At 48.0% G+C, this 17998-nt stretch overlaps 1 protein-coding gene across 14 annotated transcripts in view; it reads left to right on the plus strand.

Moving 5' to 3' along the window:
- Positions 1-17998, plus strand: part of MAP4 (microtubule associated protein 4) — a 166448-nt gene that overhangs the window by 86031 nt on the left and 62419 nt on the right. For 11 of the 14 annotated variants that reach the window (XM_071734492.1, XM_071734485.1, XM_071734494.1 and 8 more), the window contains 4 exons: positions 12214-12345; positions 16518-16628; positions 17275-17403; positions 17889-17963. In XM_071734492.1, the coding sequence (XP_071590593.1) occupies positions 12214-12345; positions 16518-16628; positions 17275-17403; positions 17889-17963 (447 nt within the window). Of the gene's footprint in view, positions 1-5735; positions 5989-12213; positions 12346-16517; positions 16629-17274; positions 17404-17888; positions 17964-17998 lie in introns of those variants that run through there. The other 3 variants (XM_071734499.1, XM_071734491.1, XM_071734495.1) reach the window with 3 other exon arrangements.

Consider the following 17998-nt stretch of genomic DNA (forward strand, 5'->3'; position numbering starts at 1 on the left):
TGGAGGAGCAAATGATGCAAAAGAAGTGGCAATAGAGGCACCTTTGTCTACTCTACTTCTGGTTTGTTGGGTTTTCTTGTTATGATTTGACTTGATAAGAAATACTGTTTAACAGGGTTGGAGCTTAATCCTCAAGAGTTACTCTCTCCATGTAAGAGAGTAGAAACAGGATCAGCCTCTGACCCAGCAGCAGCTGTCCTGCACCCATGGGGATGGAAGGTCCCAGGTAACAGAAGAGGTCAAGCACTATTCTTGGATTAGAGATGTGAAGCATGACTGATTTGCAGCCTGGTTTCAATTAATGAGGAGGTACCAGGACAAGTGATGAAACAGCCAGCTAGAGAAATAATAAACAGGATGCACAGCACTCTGGGAAGTCTTTCAAGATGCTTTTGTTTGACAAGGTGGCAGATGAGGTGGATTGGGTGCAGTGAGTAGGGATGTTTCTTTAACATCACCCCAGTTTCCTAATTTGCTTTTGAAAAGTTTTATGAAGACAACAGCCTGGTTTGTGCCCTCCTCAGCTGGAGAAATAGCTCTGGAAAGGTACCTACCTATCAGTGGGTCACTTCCAAGGAGTTGGCTGGACACTTCAAGAAGGTGTGGACCTTGTTCTTGATGTGTTTCTGTATTGACCCTCAACAGAATATGGCTGTCATGATCATTCAGTAGGGACTGCAAGTGTTTTGTTTATTTTTGTTTCCTTCTCTGGCCATGATGGCATTTGAAGAAAGAATTCAGCACTTGAAGGTTGTCAGGAGAAAACCTGGGAACTGCAAGAGCTCCCAGCTGGGATGTGGCTCAGCACAGATTCTGCTGCTTCTGCTCCAGTGGCTGCTGAGCAGGCAAATGGGGGACAGTCCAGGGACATGGGGGGTGTGTGACCTCCCCAGGAAAAGACATGGCAAACATCAAATATTTGTGACAAAGAGAACAGTCATTGGGCAGTCTGTCTGGTGTGAGCATGGGGTAAGAGGAAATCTTACACTGTGTTATGATCTTGAAGATGAAGAAGCAATTCTGTCTCTACCTGAAGAGATATTTGCAGACCTATTTTCACACTAGTTTGGGGAGATGTGATCTGGTCTCAAGTGCAGAAGGATAAGGCTTAGAGAAGGTTGGAGTTCCTCAACCTGAGCTGCCAGATCATCATCAGATGCTGTGGAGGGGATCTTTTCTTTAGGAATTTTGCTGGCTTTTTATACTTCAGCTGTTTGGTGGAACATAGGAGGTTCCAGCTCAAGATGAGGAGAAACTTCTTGGCTCCTTCTCTGGAGCTTTTCCAACCCTCCCTGGATGTGTTCCTGTGTGCTCTGCCCTGGGGGATCCTGCTGTGGATTAGGTGATCTCTAGGGGTCCCTTCCAACCCCTGAAATCCTATGATTCTGTGTCCGAGTTTGAAGGCCTTGAACTCTGAGCTTTGCTGAACAGATCTTGCTGCTCACCTCAGAGGCTTCTGCTCTGCAGCACTGTGTGGTTTGGTGACCCTGGCTTCACCTGGAGCAGGGTCAGGACCCTCCCAATGTCCCCCTGCCACCTCTAGGACACTGCTCCAGCCTCTCTACCCTGTATCTGAACTGCTGCAGTCCCTGGGTCAGGGTGAAGCTGTTTAAATTTGGTAACAGCCCTTTCAGGGGAAATCACTTCTCCCTGCCTGGAACAGGGGGTGACAGCTCTGCAGGTCAGGGCTCAGCATCACTGCCTCCTGGGGACAGCACAGGGGACAGCCTGGCCCTGCTTGGGGTGGTACCAGGCAGAGAGGAGACTGCAAAGGGGATGAAGTTCACCCCAGAAACTCTTCAGGGCTTCCTTCCTTGAGCACTGTCAGCTTCCAGATTGCTCTGGAAGTCCAAGAGGCTTTTTGTAGGATGTTAAAGCAGCACAGCTCAGTGTGAGACTTTGTGGGATCACAGAACCACAGAATGTTCAGGGTTGGAAGGGATCCCAGAGTTGCTCCAGTGCCAGCCCTGTCCCAGCAGGATCCCCCAGGGCAGGGCACACAGAACACATCCAGGGGGGGTTGGAAAGGCTCCAGAGAAGGAGACTCCAGAACCTCTCTGGGCAGCCTGGGCCAGGGCTGTGTGGAAGGGCAGGTGGTGCTTATTTTAAACGTAATTTAGTCCCTGATCAATGTTTTTGTGTGGCTGTCACTTGCAGACCTGAGCACATGTGTGTGTCTGTGTCTGTGTCTCTGTCTCTGTGTGTGTGTGTGTGTGTGTGTGTGTGTGTGTGTGAGTGACATCTCTGTGCTCAGGAGCCCTGACCACGTTGGCAGCAGAGGGGATGAGACTCCACTGCCTGTTCCTCACAACTGGGGTTCTGTGTGTGTCCCCTGGGGTAAAGCTGGGTCCAGCTCTGGGGTCCCCAGCAGCAGAAGGACACGGAGCTGTTGGAGCCAGTGCAGAGGAGGCCCTGGAGCTGCTGGGAGGGCTGGAGCAGCTCTGCTCTGGAGCCAGGCTGAGAGAGTTGGGGGTGTTGAGGCTGGAGAAGAGAAGGATCCCATGGGGAGACCTTAGAGCACCTTCCAGTGCCTGAAGGGGCTCCAGGAAAGCTGGGGAGGGACTTGGGACAAGGGCCTGGAGGGATGGGAGCCTGCGAGGGGGAAGGGTTTGGAGCTGGGAGAGGGGAGATGGAGAGGAGATCTTGGGCAGGGAGGGAGGGAGAAATTGTTTGGGGTGAGGGTGCTGAGCCCCTGGGTGCCCAGGTTGCCCAAGGAAGCTGTGGCTGCCCCATCCCTGGCAGTGTTGAAGGTTGGATGGGGCTTGGAGCCCCCTGGGCTGGGGGAGGGGTCCCTGACCATGGCAGGGAGTTGGGACTGGGGGGGATTTAAGGTCCCTTCCAACCCAAACCTCTCTGGGTTTCTATGATAATCCTTGGAGAAAACACAAGGATCCTTCTCATAATTCATGCAGATACCTGCTCCAAGAAGCACTTCAGGGAGAAGTCTCCTAAGCTGAACTCTTGTTTTTATGTGCCTATGACAATGCTGTAAATAAGCCTTTTGTTTAAAATCAGAACTTCAGGTGCCTCAGTTGGTAAAGGTGTGGAGTCCCTGGATTGCAGCTCTAGATGGAGGCATCTCAAGAGGGTACCTGGTGGGACCTGTCCCACACTGCAGTCCAGAGCGTTGCCCCTGATCCCAGAGACTTTTTTCAGTCCCATCTGAGATGTGATCACAAATTACTCACTTCCTGAGCATCTGACATTCCCAGCAGGAAGCAGGAACATGAGCACAAGCCTTGCTTGTGGGGAGCAATTAGAAGAGAGGGTGGGAGGAGTGCTTGCCATGCAGCTCTGCTTCTTGCCTCCAATTTGTCATGAAGCAATCACTGCTGAAGACACTTACTGCTCCTTATTTGGAAGAATGAGCCAGGGCAAAAGCAATGTAATAAGGGAAAAGTCATAAAATAAGCTGTAACAATTGCAGCTTGGGTTTGTTGTTTTTTTTTAACTGGCAGATTTTATTTTTTTTTTTAAAGCAAAATGTGAACCCTGTGTTGAACTTTCAAGTTCCTGACTTGGCGTCTTCTCCAGTGAGGAGATAGTGGTTCTGACAGTCATTTTTTTAGCCTTCTGGATTATATAACAGCATGGAATTTCAGAAGGAAAGCAAGAAAATGTTTCTCGAATTGTCAGCACCCTCTGAGATGCCCTGTGGTTTCTCCAGGACCTGTAATATATTCCTGATCCTCTTTCTCCCCATCTGACTTCTCCACTGTGGATTTTAATTTGCTTCTCGTTGGAGCAAATTAAAGTATTTAGAGCAATCTCAGTCAGATTTGGTTTCAGCAATAGCTCTGGGTAGTTAAGCCCTTATCTTCTTCAAAGCCAGAAGTCATTTTCCTCCAAAAGCTGCATCTGAAGTGCCTGTGAAGGCTTTGGAGGCTGGAAGGGACATCTGACATCTCTGACATCTCGAGTCCCTGCTCAAAGCAAGGAAACCCCAAAGGCTGCTCAGGCTCTGTGCAGCTGGGGTTTGAGCTGTCTCCAAGGATGGAGACTCCACAACCTCTCTGGGCAACCTGTCCAGTGCTCAGTTTCCTTCAGATTTTTGTAAGTAAAATAATAATGTAAAACAATGCACAGTCATATAATAATAATAGGAATAACAGTAGTAGTAATAGTGTGAAGAGTTGCCTGTATTCCAGTTTGATAAGGGGAGAGTCACTGGGTAACTGGTTTGGTAGCTCTGGTTGTTCTCCATCAAGGCTGCCAGCTTGGTGCTTTCTGTGTTTATTAAATGCAAAATCTTCTTTTAGTCTTGAGCTGTTATCTATGTCTGAACCTTGGTGTGAACTTGGCTGCATCCTTTGCCATGCAGTTGTTTGTTTATCCCTTGGATTTTGGGTATCTCTGGAGCTTGTCTGCAGCACACACAGGGATTTAAAGACCCTTTGCTCTGATAATAAAATATTGAAAAGGTTCCAGTGAGGAACTGAGTGTACTCCAAAGGGATTAAAACACACCAAGGGAGCACTGAGCATCTTCACAGAATCACAGAACCATCTTGGAAGTGGTGCTGGGGAAGCTCTGAGGTGAGGCTCCTGGATACCTTCCCCTTCCTTGTGCAGCAGTGTCCTGAGCAAGGAAAGGGAACCCAGAAGATCTCAGCTGCCTGTAGGACTTCTGACCTGGTGTTCCCCATGCCCCAACACCTCTGGGCAGCAGGGTGAGGGTGGTACCTGTGTGTGTGCATGAGAAAAATCAGAGTGGGGATGCAGGCAAAGATCTCATGGGTCTGTAAGCCTGGACCAGAAGCTGTTGGTGCTGCTGGTGACTGCCCCCAGCAGAGCCTCAGCCAGCACCTGAGTGCTACCAAACTCCAGATCTCAGAGGATAATCCATGAGGATGATGGGAGGACTGGAGGAGCTGCCACATGGGGAGAGGCTGAGAACTTAAGGGAGACCTTAATACCATGTACCAGTCCTTAAAGGGTGCCTGCCAAGAAGATGGAGACTCCCTTTTTCCAAGGACTCACATGGAGAAGGCAAGGGGTAATGGGTACAAGTTACTTCTTGGGAGATTCCCATTGGATTCCAGAAGAAAACTTTTCACTGTGAGAGCAGTGGGACATCAGAAGGATCTCCCAAGGGAAGTGGTGGATTCCCCTGCACTGGCAGTTTTCTGACTCAGCTTGGCAGGGTGCTGGGACACCTCATTTCAACTGTACTTGTACCTAGAAATTTGGACAAGATAATCCTTGGTGTCCCTTGCAACACAGCATCCTGTGATTCTATGAAAAAATTGGATGTTGCTGACCTGCCTTCCAGCAACACCTCCTGAAGTTCCTTCCATGCCCCACAGGGTGGTGTGGGCTTGCAGTTCCTTTCAGATCACTGGGAAGTTGTTGCTGGGCACAGGTTTGTCTGCCAGCTGGCAAAATTATTGTTTGTAGGTGGTGATTCCAGCAAAGCAAACTGGACATCCACTTAAGATACTGAACCAACCCAGCAATCTGCACAAAAGAGCTTTAAGCTCAGCTGCAGGAATGAGGCTCTGAGGATTCTCTGCTTGGCTTGGTGCTGGCAGGGCCATCTCCTGGCTGCAGACTCAGTAACTGGGAAGATGCTTAACCTCCAGCTGGGGATCTGGTCAGTGCCCTGTCAAGATTAACATCTCCTGCAGGAAAAAGGCTTTGTCCTGGTAATCCTCTCCTAAGAGTGCTCCTTGCTGGGGGTTCACTCTCTGGCCTCCTGCCTCTCCCTGGGCACAGCTCTGACTTTTCTCCTGGACCTCTGAGCTGCCAGCATTGGGCCTGTCTGTGCTGGGGCTGCCAGAGGTGCTGTTTCAGATGGATTAACTCCTGACCTGGCTCAGGGGCCAGTGCTGATCTTTGCAGAGCAGCTGATCAGACAAACAACCCAACGCTCTCAGCAGCCCCACTGAATGTTTTCTGCTCTTTCTCTGGGTCCTGCTGGAGGATCCGTTCAGGGAAGGTGCTTCTTGCATGGGATCCTTATTTTTCCTTTCAGAAGCAAGCTTGCTTTGTAAGTACATTGCTAATGTTTTTTTTTTTTTCCTTTAAGCAAGACTTTTTAAGCTGTAATCCTGTGTTGGTTTATATTGACAGTCGTAACCAGATTTTCAGCCATCAGCAAGCTCTAATGTTTCCTAAAATTACTTTACAGGTTTGTGGGATCTGTCAAATTTACATTTTGTGCTGAGTACTTTAGCTGCTGATAGGTATTAAATAGGCACTTTTGTACTTGGTCCTCACAGGAGTTGGGCCAGGCTTTCTTGTTTTTATTTATGGCTTTAATTCACAGGTCACACTCAGACTGTGTGCAGAGGGTCTGCAGAAGTGGGTTTGGAACTGAAAAATCCTCTTTTCTACAGTCCTGTGGAGCAGGATCCTACAGGATAGGGTCCTACAGGACTGTTTCTGAGATCACATTCCTTGTGTCCCACCAAGCTGACTGGAATAAGGAGGAACTGAGTAGTGGGGCAGGGTGGGGGTGACAAACTGCAAGTGGCCACTTTGGGGACTTTGGGTGCAGCAGGTTTTGTTCCCCCTCACACTGTCCCTGCCAAGCTGAGGTTTGTCACCAGCCTCAGGAGCTTTTGTGATTGCTCCAGATCTGGCCACTGGCCTCCTGGCTGCCTCCAGCAGCTCCCTTAGCTCCTTCCTGCAGCCCTTTTTCTGCAAGGATGGTTTGGGTTTGAGTTTTCTTTAATTAGCATCTGTTAGGAAAATGTTGTATGAAAACTATTCAAGTCTTCAGTTTGCATTTCTCCTGCTTTGGCAGAGGCAATTCACAGCTGCTTCTGAATCATCTTTCATCTGGCTTTGGGGCTTTTGCTAGAACTGAGGTTTGCAAATCCCCACATACTTGTGTTGAACTGTTCCAGGAGTTTAATCTGATGGCTCTGGTAGATGTTTCCCTCGACACTTCTTATTATCTGCTCTCTTCTCCCCTACTCATTCCTTCCAGCAAGGTGTGTGAGGTTCTCCTCTCTACCTAAAGGCATGAATGCAACCTCTCTACTAACAAAAAATACTAACTGGAGTTTTTACTCCTAGTTTACCTGTTGTGACCCCAATTCCCCCCTGAGACTGGTGGATAGCACCCTGCCAACGTGCAGCTCAGCTCTAGTACTGAGAGAATCAGTCCAGATCTTCAGAGTTTAGTCAGTGTGTGCTCTGCAGCTGATGGGGCTTAGTGTGGCTCCAGCCCAAAGATCACTTAAATCTTTGAGAAAATTGATGTCAAATTTTCTTATCTGTTCCAGGGCCCCTTGCTTGTACTCACGAGGACATTTACAGTCTCCTGGGTTGGTTTGGGTTTTTTTTTTTGGCTTTAAATGTAATTTCATAGGCAAATGAATGACAGGTCCCTATCCAGAAGACTTTACAACAGAATAAAATTAAATCCCTCACTATTCTGCCCCACAAAGAGTCTTAAATAATAGTGTCTCTTGACACATGTAGTGACACTTTGTCTATGGAGTGCTTTACAAACCTAAACAATCATGGTCTGTCCTAATAAAATTTATTTCCTGCTGAAATTCTCAGCCTGAAATCAACAGCCAGCATTTCCTTGCCTGATGTCCCTGATGTTCCTGCCTTCCCCTGCCCCCTCCCTGCCTGCTCCTGCCTCTACTTACCCCTCATCTTTGCACAGAGGCAGCAGAGCTGTCTCCAGGCTTGGCCTGGGCAGCTCCTGTATCCTCTCTGCTGAAATCAACCATGTCAGATGTCATCATTTAGCAGAATAATTGCTGAAAGCCACGGGCAGAAGAGCAGCATCTGCTCGCCGAGTCAGCACGGTGCTGGGATGCTGGGAGCATCTGCAGGGATGTGGCAGGAGAGGTGGGAGAGGCTCTGCCCCTGGTCAGAGAGGGAATTTCTGCAGAAGCAGTTCTTCAGCACCTTCTCTTGGGGCTGTTTCACACAGGAGTGAAGCAGTACAACATCTTGTGTTTACTGGAATTATTCTTCAGGTTCCCATTCTCTGGCCTTCAGAGTGCATGTAAGAGTAAAAAAATGGATGCAATTTATCTCTATTTCTTTGGATCAGAGTCTAAATAGTGGCTCTTCCCCAGCTGTGAACTCTTGTTAGAGCATAACATCACTGCCCCTGGTTGCTGCCTGTCTTGTGGTGCAGGTGTCTGACCTGCAGCATTGGGTACTGGCAAAATTCTCTGTATTTTAAATTTCATCAGGAAAAAAGCATGTTTGCAGCATGCCACATGTTCTGTTTTTTCTTTTGGGACACCTGAGTCCAAACTCCGGTGCCCTGAGCAGTCTTGTGGATTGTGTGTCACCTTTCCCTTGGGAGATCCACTCCTTTGTTCTCTGCATCCATGTTGGGTGCAACATTTCTCAGCCCTTGGAAGCAGAGCACACCTGGGATGTCCTCGTTCAGGTCAGCTTGGGAGCTGGGAGCATAGAATTGTTAAATCCGAGACTGTTATGGGTTGGAAGAGACCATAAATCCCCCCCAGGGCCCCCCCTGCCATGGTCAGGGACCCCTCCCCCAGCCCAGGGGGCTCCAAGCCCCATCCAACCTTCAACACTGCCAGGGATGGGGCAGCCACAGCTTCCTTGGGCAACCTGGGCACCCAGGGGCTCAGCACCCTCACCCCAAACAATTTCCCCTTTCTGGTGCTGGTGTTGTCCTTGTCTCATCTCCTTTAGCCCAGGGCTGGGGCTGGAGGAGGAGGAGGATGAGCTGGGGCTGGCAGCAGCTCAGGGCAGGCAGTGATTCTCTGGGCAGGGAGATCCCAGGTCCTGTCTCCCCCCAAGGGTTTTTGTCATTAGTTGAAACCTGGTGACACCAGCTCTGAGTTTGGGTAGACAAACACCCACCAAGGCCCATGTCCCATCTGCCACGAGTTAAAGCTGATTAATTCTGCTGCCTTTCCTGGGGATTAGCTCTGAAGTCCCTGCTCAAGTGTGCCTGGGAACAACTCAGAATAGGAACAGGCAGCCTGCCCTACACCTCTGACCTTGCAAAGGTTCTGACCCCAGGGATGCTGTGTGGTGTTGAGCTCCAGAGTTAAATCAGGAGAAGGAGCATTTGTGTAGGCATCTGAGATTCTGATGTGGTTCTGGGTTTATTCAGTCACCTCCTGCTCTTGTAAGACCAAAACCCCTGATGAGATTGCTGTAAGTACTGACTGATTTGTACTGAATTCATTATGTTACTGTGCCATGTGCAACAAACAGCCCCACAAAAGCCATCCTGCTCTTCCTTAATCATTTTTTAATTCAAGTTATTACAAGCTCTGTGAACCTTTGTTCCACCTTGTTACAAATGCTCTGTCTGCAGCTGGTTGGGCCTCCAGCTCCTAGAGGAGGCAGCACTTGTTGCTTTTTTTATGAGTATTGTGGGTTTTAATTATTTCTTCCCTTCTTGTTCCTTCCGAGTGTTAACAGTGGGGTTGCTTTCATTAACTTCAGTTTTGCACCAAATTCAGGATCATCTTCAGGGATTTCATTGGAGAAACACTCTCAGTTTCCCTTTCTGAGCTCCAGGCTGGCAAGCAGCATCATTAGCCTAAGGGAAGGCAGAAATATTAAAAGCATGAAGGGATGGACTGGGAAGAGAGTGCAGCACATTGCCCTGGGGAATGAAAGAAGGAGTTTGTGTCAATTCTGCTTGGGATTTTTCCAGAAGAAACTGGAAATCAATTTGAAAGTCTGATGTTGTTGATAAAAGAGTTGAAAAATTCGTGTCTTCTTAAAATGAAAAGGAATCTGGAAAGTCTTTTAGACTGATCTGAGGAAGAAGTTCTTCAGCAGGAGGGTGCTGAGACTCTGGAACAGATTGCCCAGAGAAGCTGTGGCTGCCCCCTCCCTGTCTTTGGAAGCTTTGAAACATCCTGGCCTTTTACAGAGCAGCCTGGACCTTGGGGACCTGGGGTGGAGTAGCCACGTGCACACTGATGTACAGGATTCCTTCTGGTGTTAATTTTAAACCTCACAGGTGTCATGTAGCCTAGTATATATTTTATATATTTTATTTTTGTATAAATTTACAGCTTTCACATAGCCCCATTTATAGCTTTCACATCCTGTATGGATTGGTAAAGCTCTTATTTACAACAAGAACTTAACTTACTCCTTAGTGCTTTTCCCCATCCTGGCTGTCACTGCTGGCTGCTGCTTTTGTTTCTCTGCTGAAGTGACTTAAAGTTGAAGTGTTAAAAATAGAATCAATATCAAGAAGATATTGGAATAGTATCACAGACTGGGCTAGGTGGGAAGGGACCTTTTGAGGTCACCTGGTCCAGCCCCCTGCAGTGAGCAGGGAATCTTCACCTTAACCAGGTTGTTCAGAACCCTGCCCAACCTGACCCTGAATGTTTCCAAGGATGGGGCATCATCTACCACCTCTCTGGGCAGGCTGGGCCAGTGTCTCACCACCCTCAGCTTAAAACATTTCTTCATCTGAATCTCCTCTCTTTTAATTTAAAACCAGCACCCCTTGTCCTGTTGGTACAGACCCTGCTAAAAGGTCTGTCCCCATCTTTCTTACAGCCCCCCTTTAAGTATTGGAAGGTGGCAATAAGATTTTCTTCAGAGACTAGAAGGTGCTCCAAGGTCTCCCCATTGCAGCCTTCTCTTCTCCAGGCTGAACACCCCCAACTCTCACCCTCACCCCAAACAATTTCTCCCTCCCTCCCTGCCCAAGATCTCCTCTCCATCTCCCCTCTCCCAGCTCCAAACCCTTCCCCCTCGCAGGCTCCCATCCCTCCAGGCCCTTGTCCCAAGTCCCTCCCCAGCTTTCCTGGAGCCCCTTCAGGCACTGGAAGGTGCTCTAAGGTCTCCCCATGGGATCCTTCTCTTCTCCAGCCTCAACACCCCCAACTCTCTCAGCCTGGCTCCAGAGCAGAGCTGCTCCAGCCCTCCCAGCAGCTCCAGGGCCTCCTCTGCACTGGCTCCAACAGCTCCGTGTCCTTCTGCTGCTGGGGACCCCAGAGCTGGATGCAGAACTGGGAATTAGGGGTCTGCAGCATTCTCAGGAACCTTGAAATCCCAGCCTTCCAGGAAAGAGGTGAAATCCTCATGTTCACAAAGATGTGGGTGCACCTGGGGCTGCTGTCAGAGAACAGACTGGAGCAAGGCAGAGATGATAACTTCACAAAAAGCAACCACCAGGCATGGATGGTGAGGAAGAGGAGAGCCCACAGCAGTCCCAGTGCTGCTGCTGCAGGGCTGTATCTCAGTTCACAGCTGAGCTTTTTTGCTTTTTGGTTTTTTTCTAAACATCTTCCAACTACTCGTAAACACTTGAGGAAAAGGCTGATCTGCAAATTTTCAGTGCTGCCTGTGACAAACCTTATTGGAAAAGCTTGATGTAGTCTGACTTCTTTATTTCCATCCCTTTTTCTGTGCAGTGTTGATAGGTTGTGCAAGGTGGCTCCCAGGGTTTGGTAACAGAATCCTTGGCTCTGTCACCTCTTGGGCTGCTGCTGGCTCTGGGTCTCTGCAGTTGTTTTTATCACAGGCCAGAAAGGGCAGATGGACATTTTCCTCAGCCAGATAAAAAGCACCAGGCTTTGATGTGTTGATGTGTTCAGCAAGCACTTGATTGGAAACTGGGGGAAGGTCAGGCTAAAGTGGGCAATATAAAATACACAACCAAAGGCCTTGGAGGTATTCAGGAGAAAGTGATTCACTGCAGTGCTTCAGCATTTGTCCTCCCAGTAAAAGAGAGAGCCCAACATGCTCTGGGTGTTGTGGCTCTGGGGTGGCATGAAGGTTTTTGTGGCCATGGCCAGATTCAGTGTGTGGAATTTGATGCCTGGGCAGGAGAGGAAGGGGCTTTGGTTTCCCCTCCTCCTCCCTCTGATGTGCTGAGCAAGCTGTGCTCAGCATTTCTGTCCTGATGGACTTGAAAGCTTTGCTCAGCCTCACCAGCTCAGGCTCTGGGGTTGTTCCAGCTCTTGCATGAATGAAAGATCTCCCTGGAGACCAGGGTGAGAGCCTGGCATGGATTGTCCAGTGTTTGGAAACAGGACAGCACTCTGAGGTGTGAGTCCACTCGGGATCTTACACGTGAATCAGGATGCAGGGATCCCCATCACTCTGTTCCTTCTGTTTGAAGAGCTGGATCAAAGCAGGGAAAAATGAATATTCATGGTCTCTGGTTTGGCTAACGGTGTTACCTCTTGGCCTCTGAATGCCACATCATGCAGTAATCTACTGAAAATATTTCAGCTTAATGTTTCATTTCTGACTTGGTCCTTTTCTTGTCTAATTTCAGTCTTCCCAGGAGAAATCATGGATGAAAAGATGTCTTACAAAGAGTTCCTCGATCGCAATGAGTCCTGGACAGTGGATGACAGAGAGCTGTGCTTTGAACCACAGCCCGTGTTCAAACCCATGGACATGGCTGGTAGGACTGTATTCCTCTGCAAACTCTGATATCAGTTATCTTCTCAGTCATGCAACAAGATGAAGTCCTGTCCCTATGGGGGGGTTATTCCCTTGCCTTGTATTTATGCCTCTGTTCTTGAGGATATGCAGCTCTTTCCCTAAAACACAGAACATCTTCACACCAGAGATATTCAAAACTTGCCTGGATGCAGCCTCACTTCGGGTGATCCTGGTTGGGGTAGATGATCTCTATAGATCCCTTCCAACTCTGATAATTCTGTAATTCTGTGAATGAACTGAGCACATCCAGGCCCTGCCTTGCCCTGGAGCATCCTGAGCTGCTGCTCTGCTCTGTTAGAGCACCCCGAGTCTGGGTGAGCAGATTTTCTCCCTGACTTGGCTCACACAGTGACAGCAGGTTTTTGGTTTTTTTTTTTCGTTGGCTCCCACAGTTTAACCACTCTCAAATCCTGTGGCTTTCTGTGCAAACCTTGCCAAAAGTCCTTGCCAGCTGCCAGCAGAGCCTTCCCAGCTCTGGGCAGAGCTGGTTCAGCTGTCACGTAGCTGCGGCTGCACTCAGGTCAGGCTGTTCTGGGGAGCTGCTGACTCTCCTGAAAATTAAATGAACCTTGTATAACTTGTCCCTGCAAAAATCTACCCTTTCACCCCACGCCTTCCATCCAATTTTCTCTCATTTCTGAGAAGACTGATGGGAAATTGCTTGCTTGCTCTTGAGGTGTGAGAGATGTGTGTGCTGCCCAGGCTGCAGCACTGGAAACCTGGCTGAAAAAGGGTGGAACTTTTGTATATATGTGTGGTTTTCTGGAGCACTTTATACCTGCATACTAAATTATTTTCTTGCTGGCTAAATCTTATATTTACTAAAAGATTCTATGAAGAAATTATGTATTGTTACAAGGGTAAGAAATGATTCGTGGAACCACAGGAACAAAAGAGCATCTCATTTTTCAGACACAGTTGTTGGGTTTTTCCCTCCCGTTGCTCAGAGGAAAGAATGAGATGTTGATGTAGTTGTGTTCAGTAGCCAGATGACAAACTTGTTGGTTAGGAGCAATTTACATACTTAGCCCATCACCCAGTGTTCTGTTGGCCTGAATAATGGGAAGCTGTGAGTTCTCTGTTGCACAGGAGCACATTTTCCTTACATTTCATGTCCTTAGAGGATCTTGCACACCTATATGTGGTGCATCAGGCACCATCTATAATTCATTATGAAATTCATTATGAAAGTATTCCCCATCCTGCTCTGCCTGGTACCATGTAAACAAGAGATTCTGCTTAGAGCTGATCTGATTTCCATAACTGAGCAGAGGAATCAGAGGGGGCAGATGAGCTTTAAGGACTTGACAGCAGAAGGAGAAAAATGGGAACAGCAGACTGGTTTATTCAGTATTTTTATGCCCAATCTGTGAAAGAGAATAGGATGGTTTTTCTCCCAAGGAGGGAAATCTCTGGTCAGGGGGCAGCAGGACTCCTGCAGCACTGCTGTGGGTCCTCATTCCTTGGTGAGAAACACAGGAAATGCCATCCTGGTTCAGCTGCTGGGATATTCTGCAGCTTTTGAGAGCACAGAGTCATTGAGGCTGGAAAAGACCCCTGAGATCATCAAGTGTGTGTGAGGCTGCTCTGGATTTGCTGGTGAATATCACAAACACCACTCTGGGATCTGGGAGTGGGACCCAACTCTATGAAAGGAGCAGTTAACAGCAAAAATTTCTGTCAGTGTTTTACACACTGGAAACAAAAAGGTTTGTTTTAACAATGTTACTGGAATGGAGAGTGAGAGAAAATAAACCACTACCCAAGTGCTTGCAAGCTTTGGAAGTGCTGCAAGTCCCCTAATCACAAGTGTATCATGATATGACACATGCTGTGTCTACAGGTAAATGTCCAAATATGAGGAGTTCCTAACTCAATGCTCTACAGTAATTTGATTTTTATTAGTCCCCAGGAACTGGCAAATTTGAGCTAAGTCTCTGCACAGCAAAGGATACAAATCACACAGAAATGTTTTGTCCATCTTACCTCCAGCTCTTTAGCACCAGCACTTGTCTGGCTTCTAACATTGTGAACAAGCTGCAAATTTTGAGCAAGCAGAATTATTTCCAGGGCTAATTTAATGCAAGGACTGGTAATTTCCTGAGCTGGCCCATCTATAGGGTTCACCCTTTCCATTGCCATCAGCAGAGAAGGATTGTTTACCAGTCACCAAAATGCTCAGACTTGAGTAGTGGAGGATCTTTGAAGATGGGAAACAGAAGCTCAGCCACAACTCTTCCTCCTCTTCCCTTTTTCCCTCTGGAGCACAGACAGGGGTTAATCTGGGCTGCTTATTTTTGCCATGTGACTGCTGGACAAGTGGAGATCAGCAGCTTCTCTCATAGTTTTTAACTTCATTTCAGTCATGATGGGTTTTTTTTTTTGGAATTAGATTTTGTTCTGCTTTGTTTGTGTTTATAATCAGGGGAAAAATAAAGGCAGTTACTTAGTTTTGGCAGTTCTGTTTTAAACAGCTTGAAATTAAAATTTTCTCCCATTTACTCCGAAGCAAGACATTATCTTGGCATCTGAGATATTTTCATAGATTTATAAAAGAACTCATGCAGCTGACCTGATCTTGACATCTTGGAGCACTGTTGGCTCTTCCAGTCCCTGAAGGGAACCTCCAGGAAGGCTGCAGAGGGACTTTTCCTCAGAGTGTCCAGCCAGAGGACAAGGGGAAATGGATTGAAACTGCAGGAGAAGAGGTTCAGGCTGGAGCTGAGGAAGAAGTTCTTCAGCAGGAGGGTGCTGAGCCTCTGGAACAGATTGCCCAGAGAAGCTGTGGCTGCCCCCTCCCTGGAGGTGTTCAAGGCCAGGTTGGAGGAGGCTTGGAGCAACCTGGGCTGGATGAGAGGTGTCCCTGGGCATGGCAGGAGCTTGGAGCAGATGAGCTCTCAGCTCCCTGACAGCCTCACCCATCCTGGGGTTCCATGTGAACACTGGAAGTTTTTTGGCTGTCACCCCCACAGGCAGCTGGCCTGACAGAAAACTGAGGGGCAACCTTCAGCTGAACTCCTTTGAATCGTGCTCAGCCAAGAAGAAATCTGGGCAGTGTCTGGCAGCCAGTGTGTGACAGCCCTGAGAAATGTCACACAAGAGGCCACTGGGGCCAAATCCCCTCATTGCTTGCTTGTGCCTGCCTGGAGAGAAATGCAGCAGCTGGCAGAAGCCTTAAGACACATCAGGGGCTTGTAAACCAGAGGAGAATTTGGTTGAGGGAGGGCTGCCACGTTCCTTTGCCTCTGACTGCATCCTGACAGTCATTTTGGAAGGGTCTTCATTTTATTCTATCAGTGAGGTTATCTGCCTGCTCTCTGACTTGGGGCACTTCAGTTAAACATTCCATCTTGGATAACTCAGCCTCAGGTGATGTTCTCTGTCCTCTGTGCTTGCTTGGGAAGAAAGGAGATGTGTGATACCTGAAAACCTGGAGAAAGGGAATTTTCTCTTGCTGAATCCTCAGCATCTTTTGCAGAGGACGTTGTCCTTAAAACATTGACCAAAAGCAGGACAAAGCTGCACATGAGAGCAACCAAAGCTGTGAGCAGACAACTTCACACATGGACTGGAGGTGCTGGCAGCCTCACAGTGTGTCTGGAAGCACAGAATCAGCGTGGCTGGAAAGGACCTTCAGGGGTGTAAGGGTGAAGGCTGCTCATCTGCTTGGGCATTGGGAAATGTGTGATTTTCCTCTCTGGCTTGTAGCTGGGTTACAGTACTGGCCCACCAGTACTGAGGGGTACTGAGGGGAGCTCATAGCTCAGAGGGGCTTTGGTCTGCCTCAGGGAACTGATCCACCAGCCTCACACTCAGAGTGTGCCCATCAGGTCAGCAACAAGGGCTTCCTTCTTGAGAGGAGGGACAGGTTCTCCAGGCAGCACTTGTCACTCAGAGCTCAGTCCCATTTCCTCAGAAGCAGTCTGACACATGATGTGTGTTTCTGTTGGCCTTAAACCCAAATCCTGGAGGTCTTTGTCCCTGGTGAGTAACCTTGCAAGCAGCTTTCCCTCGGGAGCCCAGAGCTGCTCTCTCTCAGGTCCATCTTCCTCTTGGTTTTGAAATAATCTTTCTCTGCCTCATGTCTTCCCCCTGTGTGCTGACTCTGCCTCTGTTCTTCTCTCCTGCCAGACCCCTTCAGCATGCACAGAGGGGAGAACCTGCCTGATTTATCATTTCCTACTGACTTGAAGAATGTGCCGATGTTCACGGACCATGTTGATGCTTCCAGGGACATCCCTGGTGAGTTCCTCCTCAGCTTTTGTCCTTGATGGTCAAGTTTTGGTGTTTCCTCTGCTGACCCTCATGGGCTGCAAGCTGTTAAGCTGCTAAGAACCCAGACTGCATAATCTCCCCACGTGGTTTATTTCGTTTGAAGTTTTCCTTCCTGTGTCCCTAAATCCATTCCAATAGCTACCTCCAGGAAGGGTCTTTTTGAAGTACATTTAGGCAGAAGGAGATGGAACATCCAGACAAGTTCAGCTGAAGCAGCAGTTACCAATGTCTTCTCTTCATGCCTGGAAACCAAGTACACGTGGACTTTTTCCACAAAGGGGTTGTCAGTGTTTGGACTATGGGAGTTTGAGTAGTTGTTTAGAAGAATTCATGGGAGCAGAAGCAGAAAGCAAAAGGGAAATTATCTGCAAGTAAAAAAAAAACTGTAAGCCTGTGCTTACTGCCTGACACCTTGTTAAAAATGATGTCTGCATAAATAATGTACAGTGCAGTTTGCTATGGTCAGCTAATGGAGAGAGCTGCTTGCAAATCTTACCTGAACTGCTTGTGAGCACAACAGAATGCTTTATTTTCCAAAGTGTGTAGGCATTAATTTTTGGAGGGGGAGTGTTAAGGGCTAGCATGATTAACAAGAGGCCTCTTATTTCACTAGCACCACATGGATCTATGATGCTACCTGAACAAACTTTCTTGGGGTCCCTGTATTCTCCTGCAGAGGCTCTAGACCCATCAGCCTTCATTGGCCTGGATTCAACTGCAGAATTTCTGCAAGAACAAGCAGGTAAGAAACATATTTTTGCTATTACTGTCCTGTCTTGCTTGCTGGGTTTGAGGGACATGCAGCTGGAAAATCTTGGCTCCCTAGTCCTAAAGAATTTTATTGAGGGAGTTGAGATATAAATTTAGCCAAAGTTAGAAAGTGTCCTGTTGGCAGTTGTTGGTTCAGTGTGAAATCTGGAAGATGTTAGGAGATATTGGTTAAGTTTGTAAGGGACCTCTGGAAGTCACCTTATCCAGGGCCACCTAGAGCCAGTTGCCCAGAAGAATGGAGCAAAGAACCTGCTCTGTTGGGCCCTGGGGTCAGTGCTGGTTAGAATTCTTGTCTGATCCAAGCTTTCACACTGAAGGAGGTGATGTTCTGGTACCATTCTTAGAGGGAACTGAAAAGTCACCTGAGAATGAACTCTCAAAGCAGCTGAGTCAGTCCCTCCAGCTGAGAAACTAAAGCAGTGACAGTGTCAGGACTCAATGTTTTGTTTTCCATAGTGCCTGAAGAACACTGGATGGGAGCTCAGCATGATGTGAAGGGACCAGATGCCTCTTTCTTTGTTGAGCCAACAGGTAAAAACAGTTTTGACTTGATCTGCAGGAGCTGT

This window comes from Heliangelus exortis, chromosome 2 (assembly GCF_036169615.1).
Source record: "Heliangelus exortis chromosome 2, bHelExo1.hap1, whole genome shotgun sequence".
Taxonomy (NCBI): Eukaryota; Metazoa; Chordata; class Aves; order Apodiformes; family Trochilidae; genus Heliangelus; species Heliangelus exortis.